The sequence below is a fragment of the Bombyx mandarina genome, chromosome A1, assembly GCF_030267445.1.
Source record: "Bombyx mandarina strain Sakado chromosome A1, ASM3026744v2".
In the NCBI taxonomy this organism is placed as follows: domain Eukaryota; kingdom Metazoa; phylum Arthropoda; class Insecta; order Lepidoptera; family Bombycidae; genus Bombyx; species Bombyx mandarina.
In genome coordinates this window covers 4,148,175-4,166,877 of record NC_143234.1, presented here as the reverse complement: position 1 = coordinate 4,166,877, position 18,703 = coordinate 4,148,175, and the positions used below count along the sequence as shown (strand labels likewise).

The window sequence follows — 18,703 nt, the reverse complement described above, 5'->3', positions numbered from 1 at the left end:
TTGGAGACCCTTGTATTAAATATCGCATAAGTCAACTCACCAACTACATATATTAAGCATAAGCCGTTACGTAAAATTAAAAAAAACACATATATATATAGCAACGTCTCTACTAAACAAGATGGGTGGCGCATTTACTTTGTAGATGTCTATGGGTTCCAGTAACCACGTAACACCAGGTGGGCTGTGAGATCGTCCACCCATCAAAGCAATAAAAAAAACATATAGATGTCTGCAAATCCAAAAAAAAAAACAATAATCCAACACCTAAATTTGTTCTATTATCAGAATAAACAGTAACCACGAGAAAAAAATCGTTATGTTCCAAAAAGTACCCGCAAACATTTAAATATCGTGCGTAAAGTGCACAGTCCTTTAGAAATACGCTGACAAAAAAGCCCTTTGACACCTGCGAAGGGGGCTCCTTTAAAAGAAAAAACCCTCGCGGGCGCAGACCCCGCTGAATTTAGTGCACTATTGTACTGGGTACATAAAAATCCTGTTTATTTATAACACGGGAACGCGCCGAAACCTTTAACATTTAAAAATAACTCAGACCGCGAGGTGGAAGAGGGTCATATGACGCAACGTTAAATTATTACCTTCAGAAAGGGATGTTTTATGTGTTTACTGAGTGGCCTGAAATAATCGCTTTATACGGAATTTCAAAGAAAACTTAACGCAAACTGCATTTTGGAGGATTTTTCGTGTCTTTAATGAACACAATTAAAACTACGATTAAATCTTGCGTATTTTATTGTCATTACATTATTTCCGAAGTTTCGAACACTACAGTTTTCGTGGTCACGGATGACCAAGATGTTATTTGTCGACATTTCGATCTACATACATGAAACCGTAAAATTAGTTTTAATTATGTCTATGACTCATGAAAGAAGCCGAAGAAAATACTTTAATTTAACTATCTACTAATTTATCGGTGTAACACAATAACGCCATTTTGTGGAAATTAAATTGTAAGTGAATCAAATGTTTCATAACACTTCAATAATTCTATTTATCTTTCTAGTCGAACAGATTGCCGTAATTAACGCAATAAAAAAAAACGATTCGTGAAATACAGAAAATATTAATTAAATAGCGGTATAAAAACTGTTATTAAATTTTTCAATAGTGTTATTTTTGATAATCACCAACGTGATTGTTTACAACAATGCACACTCATAATTAGCCATAAACGCTGTAATTTCACACGTCGAGTTTTTTTTTTAAATGAAGAAGCGACCAGTTAGTAAAATCAATGTATCAAGACGGATAAAAAACCTGCAGACCATTATGTTCCCAAGCTACTAAAGAACAGAGTTGAATTTAAACTGAAACTCCCCCAACTATAATAAAACTCAGACTTGTCTTTTCACACAAATCACTCCTAGCTACGGCGAAAATCCTCTTACATCACAAATTGTATAACCGGACGCAGCCCCTTACGACCCCTCTCGATTGAGGAAAAAATCTTATTTGACAACCCTCTGCAATTCTCACCTCCCTACAGACTTGAAGTGAGTATGTATCGCCGGTTCGTAGTGCATTGAGCGCTATAATACGGAGTCGACTTATACATTTGAAATAGCTAGAAAAAATAGCCAGGTCCTAGCTGTGTAGACACAAATAGATTATTTCTTAGTTAGTGACTAACGTAGTCAATGCAAGGGCACATTTGAAACTTTGTCAGGGAAAAGGCTTACTACTGCGTTCTTTTTCATAATGAACAGAAAGAGTACCGATACTTTCTACGAGACATCAAACTACTCCTTTGTATGTACCAATAGCGAATACAGCATGCAATAGTGAGTGAGAATTCCACATAACTTGGTCTTTGCGAGACCGTACTTCTATAGAAGATTTTTCCTATCTAAAATAATGTATGCTGATTAAAAAGCAAAAAAACACATATACGCTTTAAAAGCACGCACTAACAATAAATTTGGTCTTTTTTTTAACCTTTTCAATCAAAATACTAGTCAGGATATTAGAGCGGTAGGTCCTTGATGCGGGTGCAAAATTTCAAGTTTGCCGGTGAAAACGTCTGAAAGATACATACAAATAAACATAGATACGTACTAAGTTAATTAAAGCCTGTTAAAAAAAGCTCAATCAGGGCTATTAGATCGAAGCTTAGTTGTCACGGGGTCCCTTCGTTAGATACTAATTATAGTACAGACACTTCCAAGCACGCGTTAACAAAAACAAATAAACTGTAAGCTTTGAACTGTAACAGAATTAAACAACCAACTAGCCAATTCTAGCATTTATATAAAAAAATCTTACGTTACGGACGTTTTTTCCCGGTTAGGGTACACCTCCGCATCGTCCCATAAGGAACTTCGTTCCAAAACTCAACATTTTTTTTTACCAAAAACCCTTGATTACTTAGTATTATAAATAAGCCACAGTAATACTCGTACCGGTTTTTAACAAGATGTAAATATGGGATAAAACAGCGGAGAGGCCGGCTCGCCTCCGAGGTCCGTTCTTGAATGCGTAATCAAGTTAAACCTAAAAAGTTATGAATTATAAGTTTCACCCGTAATTGAATTAGGTATTATAATTTTAACTAGACATTCCGAATATAAATTTCGTATATTCGAAACGATTTTGTTCTGAAGTTATTAAATTTTGTTACTTATTTGTGGATTTAAAAAGAAAAATTTGAATTAGGAACGTGGAGGGGTCGTCGCTATTAAATCTGTACTAAAATATACCAATGATTTATTAGTTAGAAAAAAAAAACAACCAATACATTCTTTGTGTATCCATCTCCGTTTTTCGCACTCTCTTGCACACATACCAAAAAAGAAAAATGAAGCCGCTTATACCGGAAGCTACTTCATACGATACGTGACCAGGGGTGCATATATCGTCAGGAAAATTGTTAAAAAAGCCCATGGGGTCCACTAGAACCCCTCATAGTAAATTCGAACGATTTACTTCACAACCCACGAATTGGTGAAGCAAGCAGTTTATTTTTATAGTGATAAGATTACTTTAAAAAAAAGAACATTTTAAAATAATCGAAAACATATTATATTGAAACTAGCTGTCTTTATAAACATTGCACCTATGTATTTATAAATATATAAGCTACTGCTATATTACTGAAGTCCATGGGCGACGGTAACCACTCACAGGTGGGCCATATGCTCGTCTTCCTACAAGGGCCTTCCCTAGCGCCATTTATCTCGTTTGTAAGACACTGGTGGTATCTTCATCATCACTGGTATCTTCTGGTGTCTAATACTATCCAATGATAACTGTCTACTTCATAAAATTGGACCACTCAGTCCGAGTGTAGATTCTTTCAATGCATTTCCACTAAAATAACTATAAAATCTCTAACTCAATATACATACACAAATATAGAACCGGACATAAGCAGACAAGCAAAAATATTCTTTTTACAATTAAGTTGCAGATTACTCACGTACGAAATTAAATTACAAATAAAAAAAAATACAAACGTAAAAGTTCCATTCTAATTGATTACGTAAATAAAAATTTACGACGTTAAGTTGTTATAAAACCAATCATTAACTACAAAAACCACTAAGACTAGCTACCCGAGAACATTATTCTAAAACAAGTAATTCCTATGAGCGGCCAAAGTACCGAGTCTATTAGGGTCTTGCTTATCCAAACCGCAAAGGTCAGCACTAAACACAATCCCGGATATTCAAATAAACCTTATTCTTGAGAGAATTTATAGACTGGCAATATAAATCTTGGTACTATCGCGTCGTAACCTGTAAGACGAGTCGTTCGTGTGTTGTGCTTAGCTGAAAGTACCGAAAGCCTCACTGCGAATCTCGTTTTGTTATTTTATCAGTACGCCAGAAAAGAGAGGAACAATCTCCAGACGGTTACAGTGTTGCCTGGTTAGAAATTTTGTTTCCTCAAAGAATCTTTGTACCTACATAGAAAAATATAAAATGTTCATAGTATAAATCTAAAGAAAAACTTTTGTTTTTTGTGTTAATTAAAATCAATTATAACAACTTAATTATGCTTTATAATATGTGTATTAAAAACTGATTTATGAATAACGTAGTTAAACACATGATGCGGCCTCCCAGATATTTATTAGTGAAGTCCATTATTTTGGGTCGCATTGAGGGCAAGCGTGTCGCAGACACCAGCCAGATGGTCAGACCTGGTTAAGGAAGCGGTAGGTGGTAGATTTACCATGCGGTCAATGCCACCCATGATCGTACACTGTGGAGGAAAGTCACATGTGGTCGCGATCCTCAGTAGTGAGGGAACGATAAAGAAGAGATATATATACCAATAATCGTATGTATAACTGAGTTGCCGAAAAAAAAAAAACACGAAAACAAAAGGAGTAAAATTAAATAATAATTTTATGTTGGTAACCCTCTATAACAAATCGGGGGTCGATTCTGTAACTCGTAAAACAAGTAGTAAAATGTCTCCTTCCATTCGAGAATCGATCGAAGCACAGGGATGGAGATTTTACAACTTGCACGTTAAATCTTTTAAATTTCCAATGCGCACAGGAGGTCTTAGGTTCTCCTTTTTACTGATTGTCGACTTTTCAACTTCAGTTCGGAGTTTAAGAATACAATTTTTTTTAAAACCAATTTAATGTATAACTAGCGACCCGCCCTCGTTTCGCTTCGGAAACTGTAATTTATTATTGATTTCTCCACTATTTAATGGACGTTATTATACATATAAACCTTCCTCTTTAATCATCCATCTATTTAAAAAAACCGCATAAAAATCCATTGCGTAGTTTTAAAGATTTAAGCATACATAGGGACAGAGAAAGCTACTTTGTTTTATACTATGTAGTGATGTATTTTATTTTTATTTTATGTAAACCTATTTTCAGCGATATAGTATTAGAAAAAGTATGATTACATTTTGTACCAGTAACATTTTAAACAAATTTTTCTTTGTATTTTATTGCCTACGAAAGTACTAATGGACATATCTTGGAGCACAATTTTCGCGATTTTCGGTCTCCACTTACAGCTCAGTAAATACCCAACCTTGTGGTTTTACATGTCTTGCAAAATGCCGGCTATCGATGCCCATATCACAATTAAAGGCATCCGCATTGATGTCTGAGTATAATTTAAGTATCTCGGTCGTAGTCGGTTGGGTATTTTGCGCTCACTTCATTAGCCCTAGTTTCACGGCTGTTGAGGGCAGCCAGCCGGCTTTTGGACCAGTTTCCTTCAAACATCAGGGTGTATGAGCAAACGCACGCGCCGCGTCTCGACATCTGCCATTCTAGAATACTACGAAATTCTAAATACTTTCGTATGCAGGATCATACGGATCTAAACTTTTCCGAAACTCATAAAAATGGGCATTAACAAATCAAAAGGTTGGGTAAAATGCCCAGTTACCGACCGCGTCCGGAATTTTAGGCCGGAAAGTATGCAAATTCGCATAATTAAATCCTCAGACCGTATTTGCTGAGCTAAATGTTGATGAATTTGTTTTTTTTTTCTTTTTTCGTTTTTGTTGCATTTAAAACATTAGTTATTGTAATTATCTATGACAGACCGCGTATCTAATCGTATGATTTAGGAGAAAAATTGGACCTTTCAAATATTTTATGGAATAACAGTTTTTGCGCAAGATAATCATCATTACAACGTCACCTAAGCACCCCGTCAACTGGCACAGATCCCATAAAATCGCGTTAATAAAATTCACCCATAATCCCCGAATCGACCACCGTTGGTTGATCTCGATTAATGACAGACAAAATTTAATTCGCCATCCAACCGATGTTGTTACATCTGTGGCTTTTGTTGACGGAAAGCTAAAATAGTACTTATCCCTTATATCCGAAGGCTTGGTTTGGTATAAATTGCCAGTCAGCGTATAGGGATATTCGCTTTTGGTGTGATATCAAATGACTGGCGCGTGTATTCACTAACGAGGTTCCACGATATTGTACTGAATTGGACTTAGTGGGGGCCTTCTAGGAGTCTGGCCTCCCAAGAAGCTCCAACTGAGAAATTTGCCTCAAATAGTGTTGTAAACTATTGAGATAATAAGTAATATTTTTGCATAGTGTAGCTCGTTGTAGCAGAATGCCGTTACATTTTAATACAGCACTATCAAAAGGACGAAATTTTAAAGTGACTCATTATTTATTAACCAAACTAAAACGCTTCTGGGTACGTCCGTACACAACCGAATTATTTATGACTCGTAACTAGGACAAGCGATTTTAATTCTTGCCATGTGGATATAGAGTTTATTACGGGCGCAAAACGGTAGTCTTGTTAAATACGAGAAAGGTACCGGGGCAATTACGTCGGTTCAAAAAGGAATTGTACGTACTGCATACATATGTATGTAATTATAGCGGCGTGTGAGGGCACAGTAGGAATTACGAAGTCGAAATGATATTTTCTTGTCGCAGCTGTCGCTTTTAATGTTTAATGGGACCTATGTTTCCAAGTGCCCAGAAATGGGACCGCCAGCCGCATTTCTTAATAATATAAGGGTACTTTAGCGAGCTTAGGGATTTCATCGATACGAAATACAATATTTGAACAAGTGACAGTTTTGTTTTGTGAATTATTAAGTTATGTTGATTAAAATATTCTCAATATCGTATAATTGAATTACTCTTTAGCTTTATGCACAATAGATATAAGAGCTGATTTAATGTTAGAGGCATTATCTACCAATCAATCACGATTGACGTCTAGTGGGTAGTTTGTTATTAATGATGTGAAATAAAAAACCATTTCATTTAATTTCATCCCAGTTGATTAATATGTCAAATTAATCATCTTCATTTAATTTCATTTCACTCCATATTATCATTTTTCATAAAAATAAGATTAAAAACTAATATAAGACTTAATCTAAAGGTCTTAGTTACCAGGGCATAAAATTCCTTAAAAAGAGATTAAAACATTTTGCGATTAATTGAACAGGCAATTGGTTGCGACTTCATTTTATATGGTTTTTAGGGGTAAACATTCAACCGTCATTTTACTGTCTATAAACTTTTGTTGCGTTAAAAGCAATTCAGACTATAAATAATTTTATTCGTTTACCACAGTCTATAAAACTATTATATTAAAATCTGGGCTGGTCTTAAAATTCTGTCGATGATTCTCTTGCCTCTGCCGCTCTTGCAACATTTAAGAAGTCCATGTAAATTGTTTTTCCGCCCTCCGTAACGAGTTTACATGGTGGACGTCTAATATAAATCATTTTTATTATCCACCCCGGTCTGCTATTAGGGAGGTGACCAGCGTTTTCATTCACGATACACTAGAGGTGTTATTTTGTTGCGATTTAAAATAGTTTTTGATCGTGTCGACCTTAATCTGGTATCGACATTAAGTGCAATTTCGCGTGCTCGATGCAATAGTGTTAGCAACATTAGATTTTATCGATACGGCCTAGGAACGTGGAAAAACTCATGGACGGACTTAAGATTCTTTTTTATGTATTCATTAGTTCGTCGGCGCGTAACAAATTATTCAAGAGTGTTTTGCAAACAGATATATTTGAATTTTATTGGTAGGTTGATTGCAATTGTTTCATTAACGAATCTAATACATTATTATCAGTTAGCATTTCGAGTTCATAGAGCAACTAGCTGTAGAATCCATTTGCGTTCAATTTATAATTCAATAAGAACGAAACACGTTGCATTCGCCAAGTATAAAGAATCGCTTAAGTGGCACCTGGTCTTTCAACAGTTGATCTATACTGATATTATAAAGAGGAAATATTTGTTGGTTTGTTTGTATTGAATAGGCTCCGAAACTACAGAACCGATTTGAAAAATTCTTTCACTGTTTGGAAGCTACACTATTTCCGAGGGACATAAGCTATTATCTTTTTTTTTTAAATCAGGGATCCTTACTAGAACTCCAATAATGTAACCCAAGGTGTAAAAAAATTACCTATAATATTCTTTACATGGCGTGCCCTGCGAAAATTATTGATCATAGAATAAAATAATGTACTACGACTTTGTAGAACACATTATTATCTACAAAACGTGTCGCGACAGCATATGTCTACCTATTGTAGTTATGCCGAAAGCGTTATTTTTATTTAAAAAAACAAAACAACTTCAAATATCGTTGAAAATTTTGTTAAAGATCCGAGCGGAGCCGGAGCGGGACGCTAGTAGTTTATAAATCTCTTTTATATGGTATGTGTTCCCAATATCCATAACACAGGAGAAAATTCAATGGTGGGGAAATATGATTTGGAAAGTATTTCATTTAAATAATAATCTATTGAAAACAATTAAGTGGAATAATTTACAGAAACATTTCAGTCATTGATTTTCCTAAAATCATATTTTTTATTAGTACAAATAAACATGCTATTTGTTGTAGTAGCATTGTAATAATCCCTTTTTGATCATAATGATAGGGATAGAACATTTCAAATTTAACATATCGATTATTAAACGATCAAAAGCGAATTGTATTCAATTAAAATCGAATGCTATAATTACATTGCTTGTGCCCTGTAATTATAAGGACATTCCGTTTGACGGTAACTAGAAAACTGTTTTCACAATCAGTTTACGAACGTTTCTTCTAATTTTGTAAGTCGTTTAACTGTTATAGAACGGTTTTATTATTATTCGTTATAAAAATACGAGATTTTATCGGATATCGATTTTTATCGATTTTATTTTTTTGTGGTGTGGCGACCACACACACGCGTTGTGCAGTATCGAGTTTTGTTTTATAGCAAATAAAGTTTTATTAATATCTTATATTATATACCTTTAAACGAGCAATTCTTGTATAATCTGAATCTAATGTAATCTGAATCTCGGAAACGGCTCCAACGATTTTCATAAAATTTAGTATACAGGGGATTTCGGGGGCGATAAATCGATCTAGCTACGATTTATTTTCAGAAAATGTTGTTTTATTCGTGTTCAATATTCAACTCTTCCCGACATCTATTGGCAAATAATAATACTATTTTTCTTAATTGAGAGCAACTAACCGCTTTAAAGACACAACAAGATGGCGTTACCAAATAAAAATATTTTAAAAATATTTTCCTGATTACCACGTAAAATAGTGGACTACTTCCTTAGTTCGCCATTATATAAATAAATATAAATAAATAACTGGCAACAAAGCACGCACGGTCATCCTGCTTGAAATTAGGAATCTATATGTTATGGTTACCAGAAACTGACATACATACTTACATATTCGTTTAAATATGTACATATATAGATAATATAGATAATAAACATCCAGACAAAGAACAAACAAATTTGTTCATCACACGAATGTTTGCCCGATGTGGGAATCGAACCCACGACCCTCGGCGCAATAGTTAGGAGCGTTAACTATTGCTCCTCTAAGTCAATCATACAGTGTGTTTTTACAGTTTTTAAATTATATTGTATTTTATTTTAACCAAACCCGCGAAAATATAATTTGTGTGATTACTGGTGGGTAGGTACCACCACCCCGCCTATTTCTGTTGTGAAGCAGCAATGCGTTTCGGTTTGAAGGGCGGGGTAGCCGTTGTAAGTATACTGAGACCTTAGAACTTATATCTCAAGGTGGGTGGCGCATTTACGTTGTAGATGTCTATGGGCTCCAGTAACCACTTAACACCGGGTGGGCTGTGAGCTCGTCTACCCGTCTAAGCAATAAAAAAAAATTGCATTATATTTGGATAAATGCGCTCGTTATGTCAGTAAAACATTGCTATATAATTAAACTGAGAATACCGTTCATAATTATACAAAGTCTCTCAACGATACTATTGGAAAGTTGTAGATTCGGATAACGCACACATAGCCACGTGGTAACCTCGCACGTCGGCCGTGTAACCCTTTTTAAAGATATGAAATTACATTTCCCGTGCTTGAATTGGAAATACTCTGGGGAAATACTCCGGGGATAGATCCCGCAGCAAAAGGACGGTGCACCCTTAAGGGCGAGGGATGTTCGTACAAAGATAAACATTGATACTTTAAGTCGGTTGATTTGTAGGAATACGCTGCCTTGTGAATATTGTCTTGATCTTTGCATTCAATTTGGTATTATGAAATGGAAGATGAATGTAATGTTTTAATGTGTAAGATTTGACGTCGTCGACTTAAGGATGCGACTGTGTCGGTGTTCGAATTTCGCAGGCAGGACCAAATCCTCTAGTTGAAATACGTACTTAAGGCATTATTAGGAACTACTTCTACGGGACAATATCGTGTAATGAATATCAAATAGCATAAGAGCGCGCAAAACCATAGCAGCGTTCAAAAAATCGTTTAAAGAGCACTATTTATCTTTACCATATTAAAAAAAGTTTATATATTTGTATAATGTATTGTAATATAAAGTATGTGTGTGTATTTGTATGTATATAAATTGTATTGTATCTTGTAATATTTATATATTATCATATGTAATGTTTACTGTATGCACTAGGTTTGTGTTCCTAATTCATCTTTCCTTCTGCGGGCCTACTGGAAGAGATTTCAACATGAAATAAGTAGTGTCCTTGTACTCTGTATCCTTATTGTCGTGTTTCTTCTAACAGCTGTGTGTACAAAATATCTATATATATATATATATATAAATTAATTGCTGTTCGTTAGTCTCGCTAAAACTCGAGAGCGGCTGGACCGATTTGGCTAATTTTGATCTTGCATTATTTATGGAAGTCCAGAGAAGGTTTAAAAGGTAACAATGAAAAAGCTCGAAATTATATAAAAACAAACAATTTTGTTTTTCCTTTGATGTGTCCCCTTGATGTGTCTTTTATTTATCGATTGGGGCACTACGAAGTCTGCCGGGTCAGCTAGTATTAAACAAATAAATCAAACCCGGCACAATTCAAATTAGCGTAATTAATGCAGTAATGCGTTTCGGTTTGGCGGGTGGGGTAGTCGTTATTGTCGTTCGCTTAGAACTCAACCCGCAAGGTACTGGAATTTACGTTGTTGTCTATGGACTCCGGCGTCCACTTAACACCAAGTGGACCCTGAATTCGTCGCATCTATCTAAGCAATAAAAAAAGAATTGAAATATACGCCACTGTAAAATTGGCTACAAAAATATATTTTTTAACCGAATTAAGTATAGGTGTCCGTCCGCTGATGGAAATTAGATTATAATCACCGACGCTTTAAGATTTAAATTTATTTTAGTTAATCAATTTTTTTTTCTTGTTTTACAGTAGATATTTTAGAAAAAAAATACGGTCTCCAATTTTTTTTCGATTTATAACACAAGTGCTTATCAATAGGTACTGAATGGTATTTAACTATTTTGTCTTTGTCTAGATACATAAATATTTGTGTATTTTTTGCTGATATGAGCCTATATATGAGCCGCACGGGCTGTTATCACCATCCAGCCTTTTCGGCCGCAAAGCCATCCTGCGTTCCAATTTAAAGACTTCGAAATCATGTCTTAAGATGGCGGTGTTTATATGTCCTTCTTCAAACGAGGCTTGTGGAGAGTACTTGATGGTAGGCAGCGGCTTGGCTCTGCCTCTGGCATTGCTAACGTCCATGAGCGACGGTGACCACAAACCATCAGGTGAGCCGTATGTTCGTCTGCCTACAAAGGCAATAAAAAAAAAAATCACTTGTATCCGAAAGTTTAAAATTTCTAAACTAATAAAAAAAAACTCAATAAATACTCGTCAGAATAATAATAATTCAATTATTATTTGAAACATAGCGTAAGATGACAGCAATAAGACAGAGAGATCCAATTAAACGTGCCACATTTATTTATCTTCAAACGCGAGACAAAACAAAAACTGTTGACTCAACATTTCATAATCAATTTCTGTATTCATCTACAACGCTTGTGGCGTTGGAAATGAGTTTTCCGGGCATATCGCTCGCTGACTGGACGGGGAGAAATTTAGAAACCAAGGGAAACTGCAATGGACCCTAAAGCAAGATTTATCATCGGGCTTCTGATGAGAATCGAGAATCTGAGCTCAGGGCTGTCAAACGTAATATGAATTAAAATTCTGAACTGTTCTTTCGCTCACAAATTTACTTGAACATTTCTAGGACATAATTAAATATTTATTATTTGAAACATTATTTCAAATATTACAAATGTTTTTGATCTAAACGCAACTATCCTTACCAATTCGAGATGATAGAAAAAAAAAATTCGCCGCAACCCTACGTCCGAAGGTGCACATTCTAAGGATGTATAATAAATCGCGAGCAAATTAATGGCAACACTGACAGATCGTTTACGCGTTTTCGCCTCGTCATACCGCGAAACGAACGGTGCGCCTGTACATAATGTGATAAAGCAAATATGGCGAGTTAGGAAGTGTTATTCTTTTTAATTTGATATTCTAGTATATGATACTTTAATAAATTCTTGAATCAAATTTGTTAATATTTGAATTGGAGATCGACTCGCACGGGTAGGTACGATCCGGCCTACTCCTGCTGCAAATTTCTGGTGTGAAAAACCTTTAAACTTTGAGCTCATGTGATTTGTCTTTGCATGAGCTTCGGTAATCATGTATTTCTCACAGATTTTAAATAGGGTTGAACCGAAAAATACTAAAATTATATTTCTTTTCAGAGCCACGATATGAGACAGCGTACGCCTGTGAAGGGAAGACCCTTAAGATAGGCTGCGGCGAGGGATCCGTGATTCATCTAATAAGGGCGAACTACGGTCGTTTCTCGATAACGATATGCAATGACCACGGAAACACCGACTGGAGCGTAAATTGCATGTCCACGAGGAGTTTGAGGGTTTTGCATAGCAAGTAAGTTTGTTTTAATTTATTTACCAATTACATTACTAAATCTAACAATACATTTAACACTAAGCATATTTATTTGTGCGCCATTTTCGTAATCAAACGACAAATACGGATTCTGATCTATGTAGTTTGTTTCGCAATGATTTTAGTTAATGAATTATAGCAGCACTAGAGATAGGGAATATTGGTTTATTAAAGTATTCCATTAACCATAGTGGTTTTAGCAAAACATGTTAAGTGTTTTTAAGATATGGGATAAAAAAACAAAACAAAAATAAAAAAGGTTTTTTTTTTGCTTAGATGGGTGGACGAGCTCGCAGCCCACCTGGTGTTAAGTGATTACTGGAGCCCATAGACATCTGCGACGTAAATGCGCCACCCACCTTGAGATATAAGTTCTAATGTCTCAAGTATAGTTACAACGGCTGCCCCACCCTTAAAATCGAAACGAATTACTGCTTCACGGCAGAAATAGGCAGGGTGGTGGTACCTACCCGTACGAACTCACAAGAGGTCCTACCACCAGTAAAAGGTTAGTAAAGGTAAAAGTTAAGAGGCGACCGATAGAGGAACAATTTTGATCTATTTTTTTTATTCATCGTTAAGATGGGCAAAAGGTCGTAGGAAATAGCAACCACTTCGCCTTTTAAACTTCCCACCACATAAATACTACACATGCATACGTCATTTAAAAAAATATATCATAGACATTCCTTTTCCAAAATTTCATCTGTGTGCCCAATAACTAAATCATCTAATAAGAACGTTATTTCTAACAAACAATTACTTGTTTTAATGCCACGTAGTAGTTTCCTAAATGTAATTGGCAACATTTCGTGGTTTCCGTTCGTTCGTATTACAATATTCTGCATTCGAATTCCGTGTTCGAATCCATTGAGTTTGTTTAACGTCGCATTTGTATTCATAGAAATACTGTTCATGATTTAAGGTTCAGCTTGTGCCGGTTAATGGAACATTTCTTGCAGTATTTTAATCATTGTTATAAAGAAAAAGTACATGTAACGATTAATTGAATGTTCATATGGAATTTAACTTTTTTTTTTATTGCTTAGATGTGTGGACGAGCTCACAGGCCACCTGGTGTTAAGTGGTTACTGGACCCCATAGACATCTACAACGTAAATGCGCCTCCCTCCCACCTTGAGATATAAGTTCTAAGGTCTCAAGTTAGTTATAAGCCCGCTGAGTTTGTTTCGCCGGTTCTTCTCAGGACTGTGGCTTTTTTTTGGAACCGGTGGTAGAGTTAACATTGTTATTTATATTTTGACATTCAACAAGTGTGTTATACTGACATCTAAGTTGAAACAAATGGTTTTGAATTTGAATTTGAGTTACAACAACCCTTCAAACCGAAACGCTTTACTGCTTCACGGCAGAAATAGGCAGGGTGGTGGTACCTACCCGTGTGGACTTACAAGAGGTCCTACCACCAGTAACTTTTCATCCAATTCGCTAGAATTCGTTATAAGTATATAAATCATACTGTAAGTTGCAACTTGGCTTTCTGAAACATTATAAAATAGTAAATCCTACTAGCTTGAACTCGAGGCATATATTTTAATAAGGAGAAGTGTTTCTTTATTTCTGATGGCTCTACAGTTGATCTTAAATTTCAAAGACTCTTCCATTAAAAAGCGGTTTAGTTCTCTTTAGTTTTATTCATTTTCTAATTTCCAACATTTTGCATATTTTACAAAAAGACAAAACAAACACTCCGGACCTTAACGTAAGCGAATGTTTGTAAACAATTTCTAATCGTCACACTATCATCGTTTGGGATGTGTCGAAAATTGTCGAAAATTAAATAACCCGGAGTTTATCGAGTTAGAACTGCGAGATTGCCAATAAACTGCGCGGACCCTCGCGCTATGCAAATTACCTTCCAAATTGATACTAGAACGACACGTTATTTTAAAAAGTCATGTTTTGATCGTACTACGGTGTATTTGGATGTTAAACAAACAGTACTTGATTCGTAATCGACTGATTGTTGAGCAGAGGTTCAAGGGTTCGATTCCCACATCGGGAAAAAACCTTCGTGTGATGAATAATTATTTTTTCTCCTTTATCTGGATGTTTAGCTATATACAAATGTATATATTTAAATGTATATAAGTATGTATATATTCTAATTTGGGGCCAGATGACTGTGCATGTCTTATACCCGGTTATAATATATTTTAGATAAAATATTAAATTGTGACGTTAAGGAATTAAGTACACGATGATCTTATTTATCATTCTTAAATATAATATGTTTGACCAATCTAATTGTTTTGTATGTAAATCTCAAGTTGAATTTAAAGTGGATGTCTATTGGCTGATTGTCTTTTTTGATAAGCTATATCTAATTTTGATGAAGGAGGTCTCAGATTGGCAAGATCTATATCTCCAAACATTCAGCTAACGTAGCAGATCGAAAACCTTTTATTAGATACGAATGTTCTAAAGCAAAAGCTTAAAGAGAAAACAATGATTTTACCAGCTGACTCCACCGATTTATTGATGAAAATTGATTAAGTGGCTTATTGGATTACATGATTTCGTATGTGCAAGATTATTTTTATTTAACTTTTTTCGATGCTTGAAGGTTTAGTTTAGCTTAATCTTATTTGAGTACTAAACGCATATTCCGAATGGCGGTTTAATTTGTGCATCATATCTAAACAAATCTATGTTTTTATTTATTTACAGATGCAGCATGCACCAGAATTGCAGTATATCGGCCAACACGAATATATTTGGCGATCCGTGTCCTAATACGTTGAAGTATTTAGAAGCGCATTATCAATGTGTGCCGGGTAAATTAACTGTATATGTTTTATTTCAATACATGCGCAGACGAACTCACTGTCGTCCACCTTGGGCTAAATAAAACCTATAGCGATCACGACGTAAATGTCACCTTGGGACCAGACTTCGAAGTCTCAAATGTATATAACGTTGTTGGGGAAAGTTAAAGGGAAGATCTTCCTTCCATTGTTTGTCCATGCCCGAAAGCTAACTGTGTATGTATGGAAGCTAATTCGTAATGCTGTCAGCGCGATTCAGTTTTTTTTGAAGATGAAAATATATTTTATGATTGCTATTGCTTCATGGCTATCTCAAACCTCAAAACCGAATGTATAACTGCTATATAGCAGGTATAGGTAGGGTCAAAATAGCTACCGGTGCAGCTCACAACAGAGACTTCTACTGGTCATGGAACTCTATTAGAAATTTTACTAAAAATAACAGCTATCAACAATTTTAGACAATATTATCAACATCATTTCAACGTTTACGACTTACAGCTTGAGTTACAATATAACGCCTCCTGAATCCACTATTACACAATAATAGAAAATTACTATATTGAATGAATCAATTCCATAATGATGCGTTTTATATTCCAGCTTCAACAACAAGCACGACCAACAGACCGTCTCCTCCCTGGCTAATCACGTCTCCTCAAACGGTGTGGAGATCCACCATCGCTCCGCTACCGAAGAACCCAGTCCAAACGCAGAATGAGAGGAAGAAACCAACTGTGATCACACCGCCCACATTCAGGCCTCACATTACTTTACCTCCAGAAGTCAAGTTGGGCGACATTGGAACCAAGGTTTGTAGAAGTTCGTTTTAATATGAAGAATCCAAAAAAAGTTAACTATAATATCCCTGAGTAAATCAACTATTTAGATTTGGCCATAGCGTTTTCACGTTTTACCTTGTTCCTCGACATGATTTCGGCATATTCGCGTTCTATGTTGGCCGTGAGTTGATTAGCTTAATACAAATAAAGACATTTAAACCAACTCTATTATACTTCAACTGAAAAAACTCTCAACGCTTTTCTTAATATGTCCCACATGGTAATGGAATAAGGCGGTTTATCGAACAGCACCAAATTCATTTTCTATCACAATATCAAGTCAAAAGCTACCGAAAGCTACTTAACGTTCAAAACAACTGTTTCATAGACGAATAACTAGTTTATTCTAATCAAAATGTAATGCTGACAAGACCTAATGCTTATAGCTCATTCAATGCTCCACACGTTATAAAAGCTATATTACACATGATGATACTATACAGTGTAGTTTTATTGTATTTCCCATAGAAGACAACTCTAAGACAACCAGATACATCGTCAGAGAAGGAGCCTTCAGTGAGCCCCAAAGACGTAATTCCTGAAGAGAAAGATGAAACACCCAAAGAAGTTGAACTAGACCAAAACCAAAGAAATGATAATCCTGCGATAGAAGAAGACCCAGGTATGTAATTTATTCGCACACAATCACTAAATTACTTTCGGATGTTTTCCAAGTAGCAGAAAAACACTAATAATATAAGGAGAATTAAAAAGGTTTAAATTAAATGAAAGCATTAAACTTAACTTTCAATGATAATTAATGATTAATGAATATTACAAAAGTGAGGTAAATATTTTTTTAGAACACATTAGGGTATAAACCCATATAGCGCCCTTAAGTGACTGATTTCAAAAGAGAAATGGTTAATACGTACCACTACTACGTGGTCATAGGGTGTCATTTTAGTTTGGACAAATCAAAGCTCAGTTATTTCAGAACCAGTAACTGAAGAACCACCTAAAGAAGATGATTCCGATTTGACTGTATCAGTCAATTCACCACCAAAAGACAAACATGATATTCTGCAAGATTTATTCCGTGAGTATTAAATACAAAATTTTACCAGACATATGTATCTGGACAAAGATTGGTTATTATTTTAGCAGCTTGTGGAATAGGTGGATTTCGGTGAGGTTTCTCATTGCTTAAATTAATTTTGTTATGGTAATCCTATGAATCTTACCGTAACTACATGCGTCGATCTTACAAAGTCTTCTTAAGTAATAGCGGAATTTATTTTAAATCGGAACATTGTAACCTACTAATTTACTGGTGGTAGGACCTCTTCTGAGTCCGCACGGGTAGGTACCACCGCCCCACCTATTTCTGCCGTGAAGCAGTAATGCGTTTCGATTTGAAGGGTGGGGCAGCCGTTGTAACTATACTGAGATCTTAGAACTTATATCTCAAAGTGTGTGGCGCATGTACGTTGTAGATGTCTATGGGTTCCAGTAACCACTTAACACCAGGTGGGCTGTGAGCCCGTCCACACACCTAGACAATAAAAAAAAAACCTAATAATGGAAGATATAATAAAAAAAAAAACAGATTTAAAATCATCAATGATTTTAACGACTTTAAACTTAAATTGTTTACATTTTTAATATTTATAAGAGGCCATCGGTACTCCTTTTAAAGAGCCACGAGTATGTCAATTACTTTTAAGTGTATAATAATCTTTATAGTCACTGTTTCTTCACTTTTCTATACATTATTATATAAGTTTTCATCATCATACACTGCAATTAATAGTCAATTGTTTTTTCCTATCCGTTCCCTTTGTACTAATGTAATGTAAGAGAAAATATTAAATTTGTTACAACAGCAACGAAAGAAATAAAAGCAATCGCCCGCCACGCTTACTGTCCTCAAGTGACAGCTAGAGGCTTACTGTGGAATTGGACATTGGCAGAGACTTATGGGGTGCAGCCGTGTCCTGGCGGAGCCACCGGACTGGCACGATGGAAGTAAGTCGCACAATTCAATTTCTATTAGAAACGATTATACAAGATTTCTTTGTTGTAAACTAAATTCTTTGAGTTAAATATTAAAATTATTAATTATTAAAATATTAATTTATTATTAGTCTTGCACGCCAAAATTGTGCTTCTAAAACGGATTAAATACGTTTATTAGGAGGATTAAAGAATTGAATACTCTGATTGGTCTGTAAAAATATATTTAGGCAGTCGCTTAGTGTCAGTGATCAATTTTAGTGTAAATTTGTTTAGGTTATTAGGCTCGCTGCCAATTTAGCGTAACCGACTGTCCAA

At 35.3% G+C, this 18,703-nt stretch overlaps 1 protein-coding gene across 7 annotated transcripts in view; it reads left to right on the top strand.

Annotated features, from left to right (window-relative positions):
- Window positions 1-18,703, top strand: part of Cirl (Calcium-independent receptor for alpha-latrotoxin) — a 374,591-nt gene that overhangs the window by 334,890 nt on the left and 20,998 nt on the right. For all 7 annotated transcript variants that reach the window (XM_028169766.2, XM_089739688.1, XM_089739687.1 and 4 more), the window contains exons 3-8: window positions 12,588-12,777; window positions 15,490-15,596; window positions 16,191-16,399; window positions 16,898-17,051; window positions 17,367-17,468; window positions 18,256-18,397. In XM_028169766.2, the coding sequence (XP_028025567.2) occupies window positions 12,588-12,777; window positions 15,490-15,596; window positions 16,191-16,399; window positions 16,898-17,051; window positions 17,367-17,468; window positions 18,256-18,397 (904 nt within the window). The remainder of the gene's footprint in view (window positions 1-12,587; window positions 12,778-15,489; window positions 15,597-16,190; window positions 16,400-16,897; window positions 17,052-17,366; window positions 17,469-18,255; window positions 18,398-18,703) is intronic.